Consider the following 21,914-nt stretch of genomic DNA (forward strand, 5'->3'; position numbering starts at 1 on the left):
TAACCAGTCAGCATCCAGCCCTAAAACTATCTATTTCAATGTACGTACATGAATAGGCCCAAATCAGTATCTCTTTCAAAAGGTACTGCTCCCTATTGGCTGTTGGGTAAGTTCCAAACTCCTCAGACTGCAATTAATGAGCCTCCATAATCTGGCCCAACTTATATAGTTTTATTTTGCAAATACTTTCCGCTCTAGTCAGACCTGTCTTATCACTGATCCCAGAGTCTGTGCTGTCCTGATTTTTGTATCAAGAGAGGAAAGGCTGATGAGAGAGGAAATCCATGTGAGCTGTACAAAGCTTGTTCTCTGGAGGGCTGCTGGGTGGTGTCCCCAACTCTGGCAACTACCCTCATGAACCAGTGTCATGACCCGTCCTGTGTAAAATTCGGGTGCCTGCACATGGCTGTCATAATTCCTGAACTTCATTTTAAAGATTTCGTATGTTATAAATTCTCAAAGTGGCCCTTCCCCATGTAGAATCTCTACGCCTCTTTCTTGCATTTGGATAGACATGCAATAACTTCGAGTCTGTAAAAAACCAGTGGACTTTAAATAACAACAATAGCAACAGCGGCAACAACTAAAATAACTGAAACAATCATTTGCAGTCGCTGTGCGGCTGAAGGACACACACAGTCGGGCAGTCCCTAACATGTCATAGTAACAAGCTGTGATGTTGAAAGCATCGGTCGCGAGGCTTTGCAATATATCCACCAATGTCTATCCTGCACTATTGTTTCTGTTAATCAAATTTAAAGCTCCAAAGAGACATCTACCTTCAATAGTCTTGCTAATCATTAAATGTCTTCATCACAATTGAAGTAGGGAGAATGAATGACACATTTTATTATGTTATGTTCTCACCACACATTGTTCAATAGCGCTCTACTTTGTTTTTAAAAACCCATATACATCCTAGTATGCAAATCTCAGGAATAAGTTGACATGCAACATTCCTCTATACATCACATGAGCCATTTTTAGAACTGGGTCTGCCTTAAATTCCTGGGTGTAGGTAGGACTTAAATAACGACTTTCCAAAGATGCTTGAAATCTGTTTCCTTTTAACTTCTTTTAAAGTATTTATCATGAAGTAAGTGAATAAAGAGCTTAGACTTGGAGTCAAATTTGGGTTCGAATCCTGACTCCACTGCTAACTACAAAATCTCAGTCAAGTTACTTATTCCCTGTCAGCCTCAGCTTCCTCATGTAACAACAGGGATAATAATAGTACCGACCTCACAGATGAGGATTTGACGCATTAAAACAAGTATAGTGCTTGATACAGTGCCTGGCACACAGGAAACTTGCAATAAATGCTAAGTCACTATAATTATGATGATCAGAACAAGCGTTTTAGGGGAGTAATTATCAGTCAAGGTATGTGTAAGCCTTGAATAGCTAAACTTCATTTAAACCATTGCAGTATTTATTAAACAGTCTCAAAATTAACTGAACTGCCTCACATGTAGAGAGTAAGACCTTTAAGCAATTTATTAAAAGTTAAAAAAAATGCCTATTCATATTTTCAGTCTCATTTTACTCTTTCTTCTTTAAAAGTTAGGCCTAAAACAGAGCAAGAAGTTTTGAAATCACTGAAACTGTTAAAGCAAAATATACAGGAAAACTTCATCAATTTGAGTCAGAGCCTATGATAATGTACCTAAAGGAGGAAATTAACTTTAAAACATGTTTGTAAAAAACAAAAATCAGAATAAGAAAATTTACATTAGAAGCCAGATTTTGGAGCTACTAAAAATTGGGTAAGTTTAAACTAAAAACAATATGTATTCCTTTTTAATGATTCAGAGATAGTATTTGTTTTTAAAAATTTGGGAGCAAAAGGGAGTGCTAACTGTAAACTAAAACTGACCTAACATTCATGCAGATGAAGCTAGCTGGAAATATTGTACATCTCTGAAAATAGTAAAATGAAAAGATATAATTCAAATTTCAAACAACGACAGACTGGCTGGCTATTCTCTAATTCATGATAGTTTACTTTTGGGGCTCAGAATGAATTAATATTTTGCAAAGCTTTAGAGTTTAAAACCAAACCTAGATATGGCATATATATTAAAATTCTCTTACCGTGAAATTCCTACAATCTGCCTAAAAGTATTCAATGGAAAAGAAGCCTGTTACCAAAGTCTACATATTTCCCCTATTAAACAGAGGTAAGCCATGTCCCCAGAAACCATACTTCAAGCTCACAGGACACTTGTGAACTAAAATAATGAATGATAATGCCTCGTTCTCTGCATTAATATTAAAGGCAAGAGAAAATAGAAAACTTTATAGCCACTATCAGCTCTCTGGACCGTAAATCTCAAGTTTTGAGAATTGCTTCCCAAAAGGGTAGGGAGTAAGGATGAGTTGTGAGAGAGCTTTGGAGCCTAGAGATATTTTTTAGCAAGCCAGCAAAGCACTGACACAAATTTCTACATATCTCTGGCTGTGAAAAGTCTCATTTGTGGTGATTTATATTTCCTCATAAAGAACTCTGTAGATAATATAAGCCTGCTGTGAGGCTGTATGACAACTTTCAAACCAAGAGTTACACGACCATTCTGTTAAAATAGAGCAAGAACAGATGAGTGAGAAAATCTGTAGAAATAGTATTTTTTTCTGATGGAAGGCCAAATACTGTTCTTGTAACACGCACACTGTTCAGAGAGTCACCTTTCACTCTGTGTGCACGTCTTATGGATAATGTTTTGGTTGTCTACATGAGGAAGTATTATTTCTTTTCTGAAGACCGACTATTTGTTTGGTGTGTGCATGCTTGTGTAACTTGTAACAAATGACACTTAGACATCACCACACTGGAGTTCAGTGCCTTAATAAGTTACTAAGGGAAACACAGAGAATAGCATGTTGACAACCCAAAGTCAATGAAGTATAAACACTGTTATTCCAAGTGTCACTAGCGTGTTATTTCCATTTCTCTTGGCATCTGCTCTGTGTAACACTGCACATCCACACAATACGGCAGCTCATTAAACTGTTTTCAGTTAACTCTGAAATCAAATTAGTACATTACATGTTTATAAGGCTGAGAATTACTGCTTCCCTGTGAAATTACACAATTAATCAGGTGCATTATCTCAATGGCAGATGTGGTCACTTTTGACATTTTGGGATAAAAAGAACAATCCTTTAATTTGTTTCCATTTCAGCCTTTAGTCTCAGTGGGGTAAGGGGAAGCAAAAGGTGACATAATTCCTTCTTCCCCCTTAGGAGGTCAGAGAAAGCAACGTTTCTTCAGTCTCGTAATAGCATTTGAAATTCATAAAAGGAGCACAAATAAAAATTATTTGGTTTTTGGACTTCTTATCTGAGTGTCACAGCCTTTGAAAAATCTAAACAATGGGAAGAGTACTTAGGCCTCTTCAGTTTCTTATGACTGATACCATGAATTTCCCACAAGTCCCAATTATTCAATAGCTTTCAAGGCTTCTTTTGTGAACGTGAAGAAGGCTCCCAAAGTCGAAATCTATTAAGCAGTGATGTTTGCTCCTGTTTCCTTTTTCACGGACCTGCCTGGCGTTCATTTCTCGGATTCTCTTTAACAGTACCTCGCCCTTTAGTCAAGTCATTTCACAGGACATGCATTTCTCTTAAAAATTCTCCCCACGTGACCAAGTAATATTGCCCAGATTTTACAAAATCATAAAGTGATTTTCAAATATCCCATGTTCCTATCCCCTGCCTCCCGCACCTTCGATTTTACTCGGACTACCTGAAACGCACTGGGTGACGCATCCGCGCTCCAGCCATGCCTGAGCCGACCATTCTTGTTCAGAAGGTAACAGGGCACCTAACTACAAACCATTTGCAGAAGAGTAAGTTACAATTAACACAGAAAAATATCCTGAAGGGCCTAAATATCCTCTTTCGTGTTCTTTATTTAACCTTCATTTAAGAGCCCTTGAAATCCATTCATGCTTTCCTAAAAGATGGCTAGGGACAACTTGAAACAGATACAATTCTCTAATAAAGATATTCATTCTTTAAATTAAAAGGTACATTTTTGCAGGTTCACTAAAGACCATGAGAAGTATACAAAGGGAATAGGATGACTATTTTCAAACAGAAATCTGATATAATTCCAAACTTTCAGCATCCAAGTGGAGAAAAACTGTTCCACTGTATGTTCAACATAAAACAAAACCTAAAAGAAAAACCTATAGAAAATATTAAAATTGGTAAATTTACTAACACTGCACTTCAACTCCCTTCTCGGCATAATATAAATATGCTTTACTGAATACCACGATCTGAATCTACATACCTAAAAAAATATATAAGAGATGAACCAGTAGTTAAACACAGTCCTTTTGGAAATTTCAGTTATAAGTCCCTTGAATCTCAGCTGAAGTATATGCAGAATATTTAACGCTAAAATAAGATTCCAGTCATCAAAAACATTTTTCAATAATAAAAGCAAAATGCACACACACGGTGAAGCAAATATTGAGTTGTTCATTTTAGGGAAGTACATTGTACTACAGGTCACCTCCCCTGCAAGAGTAAAAGACTATGAAAGATGAAAAAGATTACCTCCTGCTTTGATAAATGTGCCATTGTGACACTCTTCTATTTCAATAAGAACAACTTCAAAAAAAAGGCGAATTGGTGTGAACTGTCAGGACCCAAATAATTCTTAATGTAGATTACTAAAGCAAGCTGCTGAAAAAGCAGACATCTCAAAGGGAATGAAGACTTCCTTAGGCATATGTAATCCTAGCATGTAACTCCTTCAGAATGTAGGGCATGGACTTAAAATGTGACTCTTTACTAAGCATTTATGAAATTTGTTACTAAACTAAAATATCAATCAGGACTATTCAAGTTGCCTTAACTTTTCAAAGGATGCAAACATTTTTGGATGTGGATGATTGGAGTTATCTACTTGATAGTCAATCAGTCTTTGAAAAAATTTTGTTTTGAGTCTTGGAAATAAGACTGTGATAAAAAAAAAAAACAAACTATCACTATATACCATTTCATAGATAAAGAAAGTGAGGTTCAGTGAAGTTTAGTTACCTAAAGTCATACAGCTATTAAGAATATAGAAAGAGGATGTGAGCTCAAGGATGCATTCACCAGTCTGTGCCCTTTATATTTTTTAAACCATGTTCCTCCCTCTCTTTTTATGTAATGTATTCCCAGCATATAATCCAAAAAACATTATTAAGAAATTAGGGAACTGCTGTAGTGGGTGTAGTAAAACCTAGGGCTTCTAATTTATCTGCTTTTCTCAAACACTATAACAAATTTTTTAAAAATTTTAATTGCTTTTTTTGTTCTATTTGGCTTACTACTGTGGCATTTATTCATTCAACAAATATTTATTGAACAACTCTTCTTTCTACATGCTGTTTTCTACTTTTTTTGGTAACAAAATATACAGTTTTAAATCAATATTATGGTTAAGGAGGTTCCCCACATTATGAAGAGCTTGCCTGATTTTAGAAACACTGCTATGAGAAACTACACTCTAAGCTCCAAAAAACTCACCTGCAAATAAGCTCTTGGAATATATCCAGTTGGCAAGTGAATGACGTTCTTTACATAGTAAGTAGTCTCTGGATTTAATGAATGTTCTTACACCTTTTACAGAATAGTCAATAACTATGTTGTACAATCAAATGATCTCTGAGGCTAATACTGATCGATAAGATATCTCTTAAGAATTTAGGTTACTTAGTCGGTTTTAAAAATTGTGTAGTGCATATTAAAATTGCCTTATGTTTATAGCATAAGTCTCTAAACTTTTTTTAACTAAGTACATAAATCAGAGAATTAGCAGTTCACCACCATGCATTCAAGTCATTATAGCTATGGATTTAAGAATAATGCCCAGAGTAACACAGATTGTCCTTATTTATGACTTTCTTTCTAATTTTGAAAATTATGTATACCAAAAGGACTGGAACAGAAATCTTTAGCTGCCTAAGAGTTCTTTTCATTAATGAGAGTTTTGGGATTCTAATGTGAAACAAATAGATTTTTTTTCAGCTCTGTACTCTATCACCATTTCAATATAAAAGAATAATTCTAAAAACAACATATCTATCCAAGTTTACTTGCCAGTAAGCTTAGTCAGGGTGTGTTCCCTAATAATCTCCCAGAAACTCCTGGTTTCCGTCTGGGTGATGTGACTATAAACCATCTTGACTCTGAGTATTTTCTTTTGAAGAAAATCACCTTAACTTAGATGTAGCAAATGCTTGAAGAATTCTGTCTTTTGAGTATCATTTTTAGAAAATGGCATTTGTCTTCCTTATTGTACGTCTCTTATTAAAACTTACTCATTCCTGCATCAAGTATGGAATCATGATTCAGTCTACATGCTGAATATTTAGTGGATTTAAAAAGAATTTCTTTGAAAATACAACTTTTCTGCCTTCTGAAGTTATATTAAAAGGGTCAACCATCTGGGAAGACACAGTTGAAATATCTTTTGGAGATGGAAAAGTATCCTTTGGAGAGCTAAAAATGCATAAATGTGTTTAAAATGTATCTGATTTGGGTTTCTAGCAGTTTATAAAGTAATATTCTCTAAACAGTTATGCTAATTGTTCCTAATCTTATTTTAATAAAATATAAAATACGTTTTTCCTTTTTAAGTCTAGGCGATACTTAGGACTTTATCTCTGCTTCATTTTAGTTGCTTATTCACTTAATTTCCTCTCAGATCAGCCACTTCTTACCTATAAAAACCCTTTTCAAGTTACCTAACTTTTCTGTGCCTCAGTTTTTTTCACCTGTGAAATGAGAAATAAAACCAGTACGTCACAGTGCTGTTTTCAGAATTGTAAGGTGCCTTACTACAGTGCCTGGAACAGAGTAAGTGCTATGTAAACATTAGTTACGCTAATTTATTGAACAAACTCTATAACACAGGGCACAGAGCAGAAACAGCTGTGAACGAACAACCATAAATATATAATGTCAGGAGTGACAGGTTCTTGAGGAAAAATACAGCAAGGTAAAAGTATAGAGAATGAGAGCAGTGGTATCTTTTATAGGGAGGATACGATAACCTGTCTGATAAAGACATTTTTTAGTGAGAGCAAAGGACATGGATGCCTGGGGCAGTGAGAATCCTAGGCAGGGAGAAGATAAAATACCAGGGCCCTGATGTCCGGGGCACTGGACAGGTATGAGGAACAAAAAGGGCGGGTGGCTGGAGCAGAGACAACAGGGCAGAGACTGGTAGGAGAAGAAGTCCTAGAGGCTGAGGGTGGGGAAGAGAGGAGTACCTACCAAGGAGAATATCGCTGGCCAGGTTAGAGACTCTGGATTTTTGTCTTGGTGAGACAGGGTGTCACTGGAAGGCTTTGATAGCACGGTGACTGGAGGAAGGAAAACAGGAACCTGCTGCACTAGTCAGGACCACAGATGATGCTGGCTTAAACAAGGTGGCAGGGGTAGAACTAGTTTAATAATTCTAATATGCCTCTCCACTTTGCATTCTCCTTAAAGATATCCCTTTAACTGGTATTTAGTGAACACCTACTAAGTAAGGCATTGGGCTGGGTCATTTTACAGATGTTCTCTCTTACCTTAGTAAGGTGCAGACCCTTAGAATAAATAGAGTCAGATTAGGATATTAAAGCTCCAAAGAATGTTTGAAATCATCTATTGCAAACAGAAGATGTGGAATTAGAAATCCAGAGAGACTGAATGATTTACCCAAGATCGTACAGCAGTTAATTCAAGAAAAGAGCTTGAGGCTCGGGTCTTCTTACTTTACAGAACAGGACATTCAAAATCTGTTTCTACTGACTTTTAAAAAGTAACTTACTGCGCCCTTATTTATTTTCCTTTGCCTCTTCTAATTTAAAAATGACAACAGCAAAACTTCTTTTAAACATGTTCTCATTGGGTTAATATTTATGAGTCATTTCGAAAAGGAGTATTTTTGACGTTGCTAAAATAACTCATTACCTTAGGAAGTCTATATAAATGACTACTGCCATAACCTATTCTGTCACTGATAGAAATACCACTGACTTTCTGTGATTACTCTAGCTTGCCAATCACTGACCAAAATAACTCCTATATTAAAAACAGTATTTGTCAGATTCGAGAATAGGCTCAGTCTGCCTTAGCAAGAACCAGCGATTATGACAACTTAATATACTACTGCCTGTTCCCAGGGAAAGCAGGACATAACACCGAGTCATTCTTAGGACAAAGGATTTGGAACTGTGAGGAATATTTAATGTTTAAAGTAAATCAGAAGCTTCCTATGAGATATTTCCAACTACTGTATTTTCTTAATTTTGTATACCTCAAAGAAATTAAAGAGGAGATAAATCTTGTTGAGGATAAAGCAGAACTTGATAAAGAACTCCCTAATCTGTGTCCTCTCTGAGTCTAAGTGATGAGGAAGGTACCTTGTTATGAAATACTCCTCCCTTCCCACAAATCAAGTTTGTATCTGAATTTTGGTTCTTCAGAGTCAGCACTAAACTTCACCCTTCTAGAGAGCCCGAAAGCAGGACTGCCGAAAGGCTACAGCTTCCTTTTTTCTCTTGGAAAACATGGAAGAGATTTTAAGGCCATGAAGAGCTGAAATACACCCCTGGCCTAGTAAGAACATTTTATAAAACTGACCGTTGGAGAGCCAGCTTGTTTCTGAGATTGGCAATAGAGCTTCTTGTGACATAGTAAGTGTGAAAAGAGCCATTTCCCAATCATTTTGTTCATTCCATGCATATTAGGAGAGAAAAAGATTCAACTGAGGGTCAATTCTCCCCTAAGAATCCTTTAGTTTAATTATGACCGCGGTATATTAAATGTCTGTAAGACATCCATCCACATTAGCTCTGCCGCTCCTGCTCTCCGCAGTGAAAGAGAGGAAACACTTTTACTACTAAAAAGACAGAGAGGATGCTCGTATGGTTCTAAAACATGGTTAAAAATTCAATTTAACCAATACGAGGTCACTGTGCTTCTTGTAAATGAACATCTCCTCGCTGCTAATTTTGTGCTATTTTACCTCTCATTAAAAAAAAGTAATTCAGGTTAAACTCAGCTGAACAGGAAAAAGCTCTTGATATTTTGAAGCATTTTCAAACAATTACTTTGACAGGAGCCCTTGACAGTTAAATGACTCCATTAAATGATGTTATAGAAGACACATAATGGTTTTTAGTGAAATATTGAAATCAACCACACACGAGGAAAAACGAGTCACAGGCGCTATGGGTCTATTTGAATAATAGCATCTTGCTTACGAACCTCAGTGGAGTCCGTAATTTGTGATAACCATGCAATTGACTAGTTAGCTGGTATGATTACGAGTACGTTTCCCATTTTAGTGTTCTCTTCATTTTGGGGTTTTGCTTTTGTTGGTTTTTCATTGGAGAAACCAATACGAAAGCTGGCAACAATTCCCTCCTATATTCGTATGATATTCTAGAGTTAGGCAATTAGTTGCTGCCCCACAAATGAAGTCTTCCTCTTTCCTTTTTCCCATTTACTGAATGAGATTCTTTCACAAAGTAAAAAATCAGCGAAAGGCAAGAGCCTGCTGCCTGAGAACGTGTGAATTCACTGTACGCCAGTGTTTCCTCCATCCGTGGGATTCAATATTCCTTTTCTTATTTTATGGATCGAATGTGAGATAGTATCAAGGGTTTTACATGTTTTCTCATGACTAACGACTGAAGTATGCACTGAAATAACAAAACGGGCACTGTTCAATTTCCTTTTTAATTCAATTCCAATATAAGTGAGAGTGCCCTTGTGATGGATGGTGAAATCCGGCTTATTATAAAACTCTGTTTTCCGGAGAAGAAGAGGAGCTAGAAATCTGTGTAGACTTAAAACATGTGGGTTAGGAATGGGTGGGGACACTCAGATTGAAGGTATGAGTCAGAAGAACAGGAATGTCCTTCATCTTGTTGGTCTGGCAAGCGGGGTGAAAGGTCAGTGGTAAGCATACTGGGTGTCACCGCTTGGATCTCCACACATTGTGTGCAGCTGCGTGTCCTAATTCTTCCAAGCAGGTGAGATACAACCTCCACCATGGTCCTACTGCTCCCTGCATTTATATTTATCGTCATTCAGTAATTGTCTATTTACACTTTAATTGCCTATTGACATGTCTGCTCCCCACTAGACAGTCACCGCTTGAGGACAGAGAGTCTTTTCATCTTGCATCCCCCAACACTTCTGAGCCATAAAGCTATTTGATAAATGTACTTTTGAACAAATATGCTTTTAACTCCTTCAGCTGATCGTGAAAACAAGTGGGAAAAGCCAGATAACTTAAAAATGTGATACTCGTTAAAGGAAAGTCCAAATAGATACACAGAAAGCTGCCTAAATTAGACAGTACCTATGATCTTGCTGACTCAAAGTACGGTCCATGGACAAGCAGCACTGCCATCACCTGGGAGCTTTATAAACTCGGGCCCCACTGCAGAGCCCCGGAATCAGAATCTGCATTATAGCAAGATTCCCCAGGTGACTTCTGCACAGTGAGATTTGAACATGTTTACCTGGAATATATGACTACTATGACCGAAGTAATGACGATGTGTACATGATGGAATAAAAGAAGACCATGGCAATGTGATTAATACAGAGGTCTGATGAGAAAGTTTTAGAGCTCTCTCAGGACAGTCACTTAATGCTCACAGGCAGGAAACTCACTTATATCAGTTCCCTTGGAACCCTTTCTAGATCCTTCTTCACGCTCTTTCCTGTTTAAAGACACAGCTGCCCTTAACGATTATCTTTTCTCCTTGGCGCAAAGAGCGTATTTATCGTCAGCATGCTGACATTTGCAGGAGTTTTGGCTTTCTCCACCAAATATATGGATGATTGAAAGGATATTGCTGACACCTGAATAAGAAATCCAATGACTCTGAGCTATGTAAATTTAATTATTTCCTTTAATTTTTTTTTTTTTTCCAGAAATCTCTTTCTTTTCCTCAGCTTTGGAGAAGACCTGGCAATTTTCATTTAAAAGAAATACAAGTCAGCAGTGGTTCACCAAACAGGCTGACACGCAATTTCAAAGGGGGAGAGGCGCTGTGTCTTTAATCTAATTTGTGCTCTCAATTCCCAGTTAATGTATCTAGGGACTCTGGAGTATGCTTTTACAAGGAGACATCTGTGATGCAGAGTCCAGCTTGAAACATGGGTGAAAAATTAGTCTGGATTCTTGTCGCTGCCCTACAACACGATATATCTATATATACTCACAGATGTAGAAATATTCCCGGCCTGGTCTGAATTCAAATCCTAGAGAAAAGGGTGTGAAGAGCTGGAATTTTTCAGAGAACTTCAGTGGTCCGTTTGGAGAGTGAGGCCGGTTACATTCCCATCTCTTGAAGCCTTTGGAAGTATGGTCGCAGGCACTGTAGCCATCAAAGTTCACCATGTAGAGGACATAACGCTCGGTCTTATCTTCAGGGACCGAGTCCTCATAGTGAGGGCAGAAAACATCCAGGTAGTCATTGATACAGACGTCGATGTGGTAGTCACCCCTCTGGAATCTGTTGGAAGAAGGAAAAGCTGGGATTACTCATAGAGGAAGGGCTTTCTTTTTGGAATCGGTGGTTGAATCTGTAATAAAATGCCAGGACTAAAAGATTTATTGTAAGTTGTTTTTGTTGCATGCCATTGTGATTCTGGGCCTGCTTTGAAATGTTAGTTCCAAATCAAAGCGACAAGAAGTCATCTTACAGAGGAATTCTATTATATTTGTTTCAAAATACCCTACAAATGGAACCCTTCACATTCATTTTAAGTAGTAAAGATAATGGTATGTTGTTTTCCTTTTGTTCTTCAAATGACATATATTGAAGCAATGCATATTTCTAAAATAGAGTTTCATTTAATAAATGTTTTTGAATAAGTAATTTAAAGAATAAGTGATTGAATTGTTTTTGTTATAACTGAGACTTCTCAATTTTCTATGCAAATCAAGAGAAGTAGAGTCATAAAATTGAGAGAATTAAAATCATAAAATTTAAAAGTTGGAAAGGAAACCCTTAGAATAATACTTCCACTTGAGAGAAAAATAAAAAATCTAAGGCACAATGATGAAGTGGTGAGTGACTGAGCTAGACCTGGAATGAAGACTTTGGAACCTAGTTAAGCATTTCCCTTAGTAAATCTGCTTATGTCACAAACTTATTTTAGCCGATCTTGATGTTCTATCCCTGTCTATATTAAGAATATTGAAGCTATTTAAATCAAATGACATTTCCCGTTTCTTTAAATTTTATAACTTTCATTCTAGAGCTAGACTGATGAGTAGTGAAAGTAACAAGCCAGATGAAAACAGCAAAAACCAGGGCCACGTCATCCTGAAATAGTTAAAATGCACGAACACACACACAACATTGCGCATATCACACATTGTCTGTTTCAATTGTTATCTTACAAAAGTTTTGTTTATTTGTTTGAACTAATATGCCTTTCCCCATCAACTGACAGTATTTCTCAGGACCTAGTGACATGCAACACAGGCGCTATGCATACAACTTTCTAAAATCAGGGTGGAAAACCTACAATCCCCTCTGCTTTTAGCTAGTGAGGAAATTCTTCTCTGCGCTCTTAGAAGGCTCATCATAAAACTGTGTTACTGCTGAAATATAACGCCCATGAAGTCATATAATCTTCAAGTCAGACAGTCTCAGAGTGAACACTTCCCAGTGATGGTGAGCTAGTCTATTCCATTTTTGGACTTCTCTAAGTGTTAGAAAGTTTCTTCTTATATTGAGCATAAATCTGCTTCTGTGTAATTTCTTTCCAGTGATCCTACTTCTGCCTCCTGAAACTACAAAGAACAAATCTAATTCTTCCAGCAGGTAGTCCATAAAACATACGGAGATGTCAGTTATGTCTCTCCATATCCTCCTTTCCCCAGACTTGAAAATCCTGATTCCTTTGGTTATTTTTGGTATAGTCCCCAGGCTCCTCGCCATTCTTGCTTCTGGATCCTCCTCTTGTCCCCCAGTGTTCTCCTGAAAATGCAGCATCGACACGTAACAAAGACCTTGCACAGGTGGTCATGACCAATGTTCAACCCAGTAGAAATACCACCTTCACTCTGGATGCTGAATATTCATTGCCAAAGCCAACTTCCCTTTCTGAGATAAAACATGGGAGAAGTGGAAACACTAATTTTGAGTGAGTATACCTAGATTTAAAGATTCTGCAACAGGTTGAATGGGACAGTCATAAACCATCCTGAGCCTCAGTTTCCTCATATATAAACTGGAATAATAATGAGAATCTGATCTCACATGGCTGCTTCATGTCTTAGGTAAGGAAATGTATGAAAAGCACCATGGGAATGTAAAGCATTGTTACTATTATCAGGATAGACTGAAGCATATTAAAATGCTAAAAAATAAAATGTTAACTTTTAAACAACAGCAATAAGAGCATACGACAGAATGAAAAATAAAATGTTTCCCTTTTTAAAAATCCAAAAAGAAAGAAAATCACATAGAAATCCTAAAGTCTGTCCTCAAATACCAAATGATCTAAAGAAACTCCATTTGACCCATGCTTTTGAAAAGCAGCATGCTGATTTATATACAAGGAAATAAGGGAAGAGGACCAGATCACTTTCTGGTGAGAGGATCTCAAAATACATAACCATTTTTAAAAACCAAAAACCCTCAAGAAGTATTTATTTCTGTGTATTTACAATAATCATGGAACTAGGTTTACTTTTTCTTCATTACAGGCAGACAACAATTTGTCAAGATGCAAGAAAAGCCTGTGTTGCTTTTAAAAGATTTTTGAACATCAAGGTAACATCACTGCCAAAGTACAAAGAAAAGACACTGCAATGTTCAGATAAAAGGGTGCTGGGCTATGAATCATCAGCACTCAGAGAAGCCTGACAAGTTCTGGATGAGAGCCAGACAAGAACTGCAGCAGAAGGCAATGCCCAGATGCACTTTCTATTATTATATTATTATTATAGATTTTAAAGACATTCCAGGGGGATGTTTCTCCTTTACCTAAGAGTCTGTCATTTTAGCTCTTACTAGCACACCTGACACTGCTGAAAAGTGAAAACAAAAATAAAAACCACAACTGTCCGGACTCTCTGTTATTATTTTATTCTCCAAATCGTCATTGTTTTCTGACACCTCAAATTTAGCTTCCCTTTCCAACTTTTATCCTTGTTAATACTGCTAAAATTTTAATAAAACAAATCATGAGATTGAAGACCCATTTTACATTAGGTTGACCTTTCTGGTGACATTTTACTTTGTGTGGGGGTGGTTAAGTGAATCGCTGTGGAAACTATTTTATAAATATGACTGCTCAGGAATTAGTAACTCTACCCTTTATTTCTATGACAAAGTAAAGATGATGATTCGCATAGAACTCGTTTACACTTTTGTTTCAGATCTTTAATCTACATAAATTAGTTGACTAACATAAATCTCAAAGGAGGGCCAATATAAATAAAAACAACGATAAACTGGAACTTGTAAAAGGCATCTGTGTAATGTAAAAGGTACAATCCAAAACAAAGTTTAGGGTTAAATATTCTATACTATCCCAAATCATGCTCTCTGGCTACAAAGTAGCACTGAACTATTCTTTTCTGGCCTTACTGTGAAGAAGCACATATGTATGGCTAATATTATTGAATGCTTATCATGTTACATTCATGATCTCAATTTAATCTCCATCACAAATCCCACAGAATGACATTGTTTGTACACCATTTAAAGATGAGAAAACTGAGATTAAGAAGTCGAGCAATGTGCTCAAGGTTACACAACTAGTAAAAGTTGGAGGCAGAATTCAAACCCAAGCAACCCAAGTTCTGATCCCCGAACTGAAGCTCTTCACTATTTCACTTCCTGAGAGTAAACTGCTAATGTCAAGTTCATAGGTCTAGTTTGTATCCCCCAGAAAAGTGATTCTCATTCTTGATGGGGTTTCATTTCATTTGTCATTCACTGGTGCAACAGATATTTGCTGCATTCAGATGTGCTATGTTATGGCTTTCTGTACATTGCCATGTGAAATTCTCAGAGGATGGTTATAATTAGTTTCATCTGACCAATGAGGAAATGAATTTCAGAGAAGTTGCTATTCTCTGAGTTCAATTTTTTTCATAGGAAATAAGTAGAGTTAGGATTTCAACCTATGATGTCACACGGTTCTGATGCATGTTCTCTTTCCTCTTAACCACAATGGTTCCAAAAGCTTACCAGTTGCAATTCCCCTCATCCAACAGATACTCTCTTCCCTACTAGGCTGACCCCACATTCCTAAACGGAAAGCTAAAGGGTACACCAACATTTATCCTCAACCTCAGGTCACAGGGTTAGCTCCCGAATCACACACATCGTTCCGGGCTTTCACGGAATAAAGTGCTGTTAGCCTTCACGTAAAGAAGTCGGGTTTTTTTTTTCCCCCCATCAAGAAACAGCTTTCATGAGCTTTAGCTCATATTCAATGAGCAAATTCACACCTGAGAAGAACGATTCTACATGCCAATATTAACAAATGCCATGGGTAGCCTGGCCACTGTTTTAATACATTTGTAAATTTCTTGGAAATTTTCTTGTAATGTGTCCTCTTTACTCCTTATTCTTAACCCCATCCTTTGAATCCATGGACCTCTACCTCTCTGAAATCACCATATATTATGAACATATTACCAATAAGCCAGCAATAATTACAATACAATCTCTACTGAAGTATCACAGTGGTTTATAACGTAAAAGCATGCATAGTTATCATACTTAGAAAAATGACTGTGTTGAAGAAAAATGATTTCTACACTGACTGTATCTCACAAAACAAAAGTCTCAGGTGCCAGGAAAACATCAAGTATGCAGAGAATGATGGCCCTTGTTCTCCACTGGGTTGCATGGCTACTTAGATCAATGCTCCATATAAAATATAATAGTATATTTTTCTGTTATGGCAAGAATACATTGCACATATTTATCAAAAGTTAGCAGCATACTGATTGAGAATGTCATATATATTATGAAAGGGTCATTTAGTTAATTAAAATGCATAAAAGTTAGCATGGAAACTAGTTCTTTGTAATCAACTTAATTACCAAAAATGAAATACGTACCTTATAATAGTTCTCAATGACACAGAGGCTGCCTGGATGGTTGGAATAAAACACATATGGGGGCTATTGATAGCAAAAATAACAACCAAAATTGAGATTTGAGCTAGAAAGTCTACATGCAGACGCATGCTTGCCTAAGTATGTCTTCAGTGTTTACCCGATGACTCTCCACAGCAATTCTGATTGTAAATTTAAAACTATTATTAATTTTTCTCCTTATTTAACCTGTCTGGAGAAAGTGAATCATGACTTAAGTCTCGGAATTCAAATGAAATAAAGACAATAGAAGTAAAAGTGGACAATTTACCTTTTCATTTAGTTATCGGCAATGTATCCCCTCAAATTTCTACTGAGACAGGAACCAAAACGTTGTTTCATGACCATAGTTAACCTGAACCATAAGGATTTTGATCCTCCTAACTAATTTATTTACAAACTTGGGTCCCTCCACAGGAGACATCTAGTATTTGAATATTCTAGTCCTTTGCTTCAAGTGGAAGTTCTCAACTTCCTCTGCCCTTAATTCTTCTTTGCTATGGCAAATAGGCATCACCCAGTTTTCTTTCTCAATAGACGTTTTTTTTTTTCATGGCATTGACCTTACTTCCTCCTCTACTGCCATATGCTCTCGTGCTGTGGATACTGACAACTGGGGAGGCCAAGTCCAAAGGACACATGGGCAATGCCTTGGGTTTCAGGCTGCAGCGGAGCAGCATCAAATCATCCTTCTCTGAGTTCATCTTCAGCCGCTTCTCCCTGCAGTGTTCCTCCCCTCATTCCATCCTCATTTGCTAAAGCCAAAATGCATTTTATTTTAGTAGCTGGAAAAGGAAGGGTATGGTGCATATTTAAAACATTCCAAATTGGCCTTTAGCATATGTTGCTGGCACAGCAGAGCACCTGCTTCCAGGGAAATATGTACTGAGGTATTTTATCAAGCAGCTCCTGAGTGAAGTTTCTTCATTCCATAAATATAGAAACAGCATTACTGAAAGGAGGCAGAGTGGTTATTAGAGGATAGGAAGCTGTGAGACACTTTATCCCCCTTTCATGTAATGTTTTAAAGGATTCAATAATGAAAATGTTATTTCTCATGAACTAGCTAGTTGATTATTACATTTTAAATGTATTTTAATCTGTCAAAGAGGTGATCATTTTAATATTCCTATTAGAACAGAACTATAATGTCACTTCTTTAATTAGAAGGCAACTTAATATATTACATTCTGAAATTGAAATGTAAAGGATATGATTTATGGTCAAAGATTAAGCAAATCTGTCAGCTTAGGGTTCCTCCCAAATTTTAAACTAAATCTAGAGTGAATATATCTTGGCAGCACTATCTTTCAATTCTACCATTATTGGTTTAAAGGCTAATTTCAGAATAAGATGTCTCTTTTTAACCAGAAGAATTTCTCATTTGTCCTGAAGGGCCTAATGGGCCCTGCAATAGACATGGGATTTGGTTTAGAAATATGTCTTGTGAGGAGATGGGCAGGACGGCAGTCTCCGTTGCATAACACATCTCTTCTTGTCTCCTTCTGTTATGCCTTTCAGCACAGAATGCAAGCCTTATGGCTTTCATATCCTAAATCTGAAGATGCTCTTTTTCGTTGTTTTCCTGCAGAGGTTAAAGCATGACATATAAATAGTGAATCAAACTGGGGCTAAATAATAACAACATCACCGGGGGCTGACTTAAAAATTTGCTTTAATGATTTTAAATGTTTCTTCTCTCTCGTGGGCTGAAATATGTCTATCTTTCAAATATACTGGTAATTTGCCTTCATTTTCAGCTCTGAGATAGTCAGTCACAGACAGTTTCACTGTCACCAGGGCAATTGTTAAGGCCGAATGACGTATACAGTACATAATGACCGAAACGCATCATTTCAGGAAGTCTAATCCTGCTCTTCTAGGCTCTGGAACACACCAATAATAACTAAAATTCCCACAGAATTTACAAGCTCAAAAAAAAAAAAAAAAAACTACTCAAGGATGAATTTCAGAGATGTTTCCTACTTACTCTTTTGCAGCTGAAATGCTGCATGTTACAACACATACATTTTCACCCAATGAAGCACAGGATACTGACAAAGTATTTAGAACCCAGAGTTGGTGCTCTATTTATCCATTAATGCAAATTCCAGTAAAGTTCTTACACTTGCATGCTTTGGTAATTATAAATTCTGTAGCATGAGAGCTTTGCTTTGAGTTCAATAAACTGTTGGCAATGAAAATTAGACATAATTTATTTGGCCAGCTATTTAGAATTCATTAGTGGTTTAGTATACTAACCTGTCACTTTTTTCCATGCATGCCTGTGTGAATGTACTTAAGCAAATGATTTAAAAATCTCACATTTATTACTAATATTCAGATCAAATAGATGGATAAAAATTTCCAATAGCTTTTTCACTTGTTGCTTTTCTAGTACAAGTCACATCAGTCTGAATGACTTTTTAAAATTAGTATCTCCCAGGAGGAATACCTGTTTCAAATACAGGGCCTGCAAATGTTCTCTGTTCCAGTGTTTTAACTCATTTGGAGTTTGTTTTATTAGCTTGACTAAGGCGCTCCAAAGGAAACAAAGCATTAAATTGGCAGAACCTAAACAAGACTTTCCTTTGGGAAGGGACTGGGAGATTTGGGTGACAGTCTAATTGCTTCTAAGCCCTCACAGAGGCCTCGGGCATGGAGTAAGAATGTGTCAACGTCAACAGGCCAAGTCAGACAAGGAATTAACCAGGCAGAGTTCTGCAGACCCAACAATTACAAATCACTTCAACTGGTTTCCAAAAAGGGATTAAAATAAATAAAGAATTATTGTCTGGCAATCAGTATATGTCCTAACAGAGGTCATTTCCACAATGCAAAAATAGGCTTTTTCTTGACTCCCACTGGCCAGAAGCTTCCTGACAAGCTGCCCTTCATGCCCCGCGTTATCCAGAGTTTTACCTCGTGTCAAGCACACAGAACGAGCACCTGTTACATACACACAGATTCAAAAGCAGAAACAGGAAATCATCGAACAGGTTATCCAGCCACTGTCCTAGGGGAAAAGGATTAAACAAACTGATTCTGTTCAGGGGATGCGGGAGTCAATCAAACAAATAAGCCACCTGCCAAACTGCTCACACACAGGTAGCCCTTTTGTATCTTACTGGGATGGAGTTACCCAGTGGAATTTCAGGTTATTTCTAGTTTCAATATCAAAAACATAACCAAAGTACTCTACTAAATGTCCTTTCCATTAACCAACTTAAATAATGATTTAATAGTTCTTATGTACTGGTACACAAAGAGTGAAATACATTTTTGTATTATGGCTTGATGATAACTTACTGGAATCATTAAATTTGGTTCTGACATTTCAAAAACTATTATTAAACAAACAATAAGCTGAAAGAAGGGAAATAAATGTTTTACAGCTTTCTTTGATCTTCATAAGACAAGGGGACACATATTTGGTAATGCTAAGGCACAATAATAATAAGTGTTTCATACAAAGTTTTAGGATATAAAGCAGACTTTGTTGCTATTTCTATGTAAATTGGCATATGAGCAGTTACTTTTATTTGGTTGGTTAGAACCCTGTGAGCAGTTGGATAAAAATCTGGGACAAGGAAAGAGGCTAAGGGGAGAGAGAAGAAATCTGGTATCGTTAGACATTAGGTGGTACGTATAGTCATAAAAAAGCATTTATTCAAGGTAAATGCATTGATTTAGAAAACTGTACCAGCACTGAAAGCAAATCACTGCAATTAATTTTACTATAATATTTTTATGTAGACTCTTTTTTAACTAATATAGTACAGAGCTCCTTGAAAATAGTGCTGGTGTTTACCCATCTCGGTATCCCTAATACTTAGTACAGTATGTGCACATAGTAGTGACTTGATAGATGTCCAAAGAAGGGTAATTATAGCTGGAGGATATTGGAAGCAATGCTTAACAGGAACACTGTGTGAAGTGCCCAATCATCCCCTTCTGTGTTCTGGAACCCGCGTCAAATTTTGAGAAGAGCTAAATAATATTACAAACAAAGGCCAAGATCAGGAAACAAAATAATGGCCAACTGCAAAAAGAAAAATGATAATCAGGACTGTTGTTCAAGCAATGCTAGAAAATTATGCCTAGCCAAATAGACAACTTAAGCACCTAAGGCAGAATGAAAGTTTCTCTCTTGTCATTAAGTCCTCTATTCAATTACCATTTATCGGGGTAATTAAACACTGGAAAGTGATGCCAGGCTAATTGTTAGATTATGATAATTACATGTCTTTGCTATGCTACAGCTGATCAAAATAAGATGTGGTCCCGTGCACTTAGCTAAAGCTGCTCTGTAATCGTCAGACTTTCGTAGAGCACTAGGCCATTTATTACTAATTCATTACAAATCATGCGGAGAAGCTTATTATTTGTAATGTTTCTTCTCCCCTACTCCCCCCACACACAGTCTCCTGGAACAAGACTCCCAAAAGGTTAAGCACAAACTGCTGCCTCTCATTGGCCCATTTCCATCCCAATTACACAGCTGAGCGGCATTAGGTGCCTCTATTTGAGAGGGTTCATCAGACTGCTTCACAAAGTCCTGCAACCGCCTATCACATCCAAGCCTCCCTTTCAGCCCCTGCCAACCACTGTTCTGCTCTGAGCTGTGTCCCAGCAACCATGACTTGACAATCCAGAGGACCTTTGGGTTCTGAGGCTCCCTCCTGCTCAGGTCAGGCCCAGACCAGGCTGGGATATACCCAGCATTTGCTCCAGTTAGCAGGAGGCACAGGGAGCACAGGTTGCACATCGCCTGCCAGGATATCCAGTCTCTTCCTCACGCCAGGGTCAGGAAAGAAAAGCAACTTTCTCAGGAACCAACTAGAGTCACCTCAAGGCTACCAAATAATGAGTCAAATCTCTGTAGAGAAGACTAGAACTAATCCACTGTCCTTAGCACTTCTGAGGGTTAGAAATCTCTCTTTCCATCCTCCTAATAGCCACTCCAGGTCACTGCTGGATGATAGGAAGGCAAACTGGTATTTGAGAATCTTCATTCGGCTTTATCCTGACACTTCTCATTATCAGAATGTGTGCACATGGGCCACTGCGAGGTGGAGGAAGCACAGAGCATCAGGTTAAAAAAGTTTAATAACCACTACAAAGTTCATGTCATGGTATGGTTCTCTCTTTTAGGATCTGTTTTCTCCTATTATTTGGGTAGTGTTATACACTAAATGTTTGTGTCTCCACTTCTCAAATTCGTATATGGAAGCCCCCACCCCTAATGTGACTATATTTGGAGACGGTACTTTTATGGCGGCAAGTTAAATGAGGTCATAAAGGGTGGGGCCTTGATCCAATAGAATTAGTGTCCTTCTAAGAAGGGACCCCAGAGACTATCCCCTCTCTTCTCTGCCATTATGTGCCTCTGCAAGCCAGGAAGAGAACTTTTACCAGACATTGACCCTGGGGAACTTTGATCCAAGACTTTTAACCTCCAGAAGTGTGAGATAAGTTATATTGTTTAAGCCACCAAGTCTATGGTATTTTGTTATGGCAGCCTGGGCAGACTAATCCAGGCAGTTTAAAATTTAATTAATTAATGGTAGAGTTGGGGGTGGGGTGGTATCGAATTAGGTTACTGCCAGGGATATAAAGGATCAATGAGAAACAACAAGGTACTAATGGCCAGGAAGGAAGAGAATAATGGGGAGCGGAGAGAGCAGAGTTAAGCTGATGCTGGCACCTCGACACGCTGCACGTGGGAGACACTCAATACCCATCTGCTCTTCTGAGCAAATGGCTGGTC

The 21,914-nt window shown here is 37.5% G+C and overlaps 1 protein-coding gene across 3 annotated transcripts in view; it reads right to left on the bottom strand.

Annotated features, from left to right (window-relative positions):
- The window catches only part of EFNA5 (ephrin A5), a 261,565-nt gene that overhangs the window by 32,500 nt on the left and 207,151 nt on the right, over positions 1-21,914 (bottom strand). For all 3 annotated transcript variants that reach the window (XM_039848406.1, XM_039848407.1, XM_039848408.1), the window contains exon 2: positions 11,236-11,528. In XM_039848406.1, the coding sequence (XP_039704340.1) occupies positions 11,236-11,528 (293 nt within the window). The remainder of the gene's footprint in view (positions 1-11,235; positions 11,529-21,914) is intronic.

Source organism: Pteropus medius, unplaced genomic scaffold (assembly GCF_902729225.1).
Source record: "Pteropus medius unplaced genomic scaffold, Ma_sr-lr_union100, whole genome shotgun sequence".
NCBI lineage: Eukaryota > Metazoa > Chordata > Mammalia > Chiroptera > Pteropodidae > Pteropus > Pteropus medius.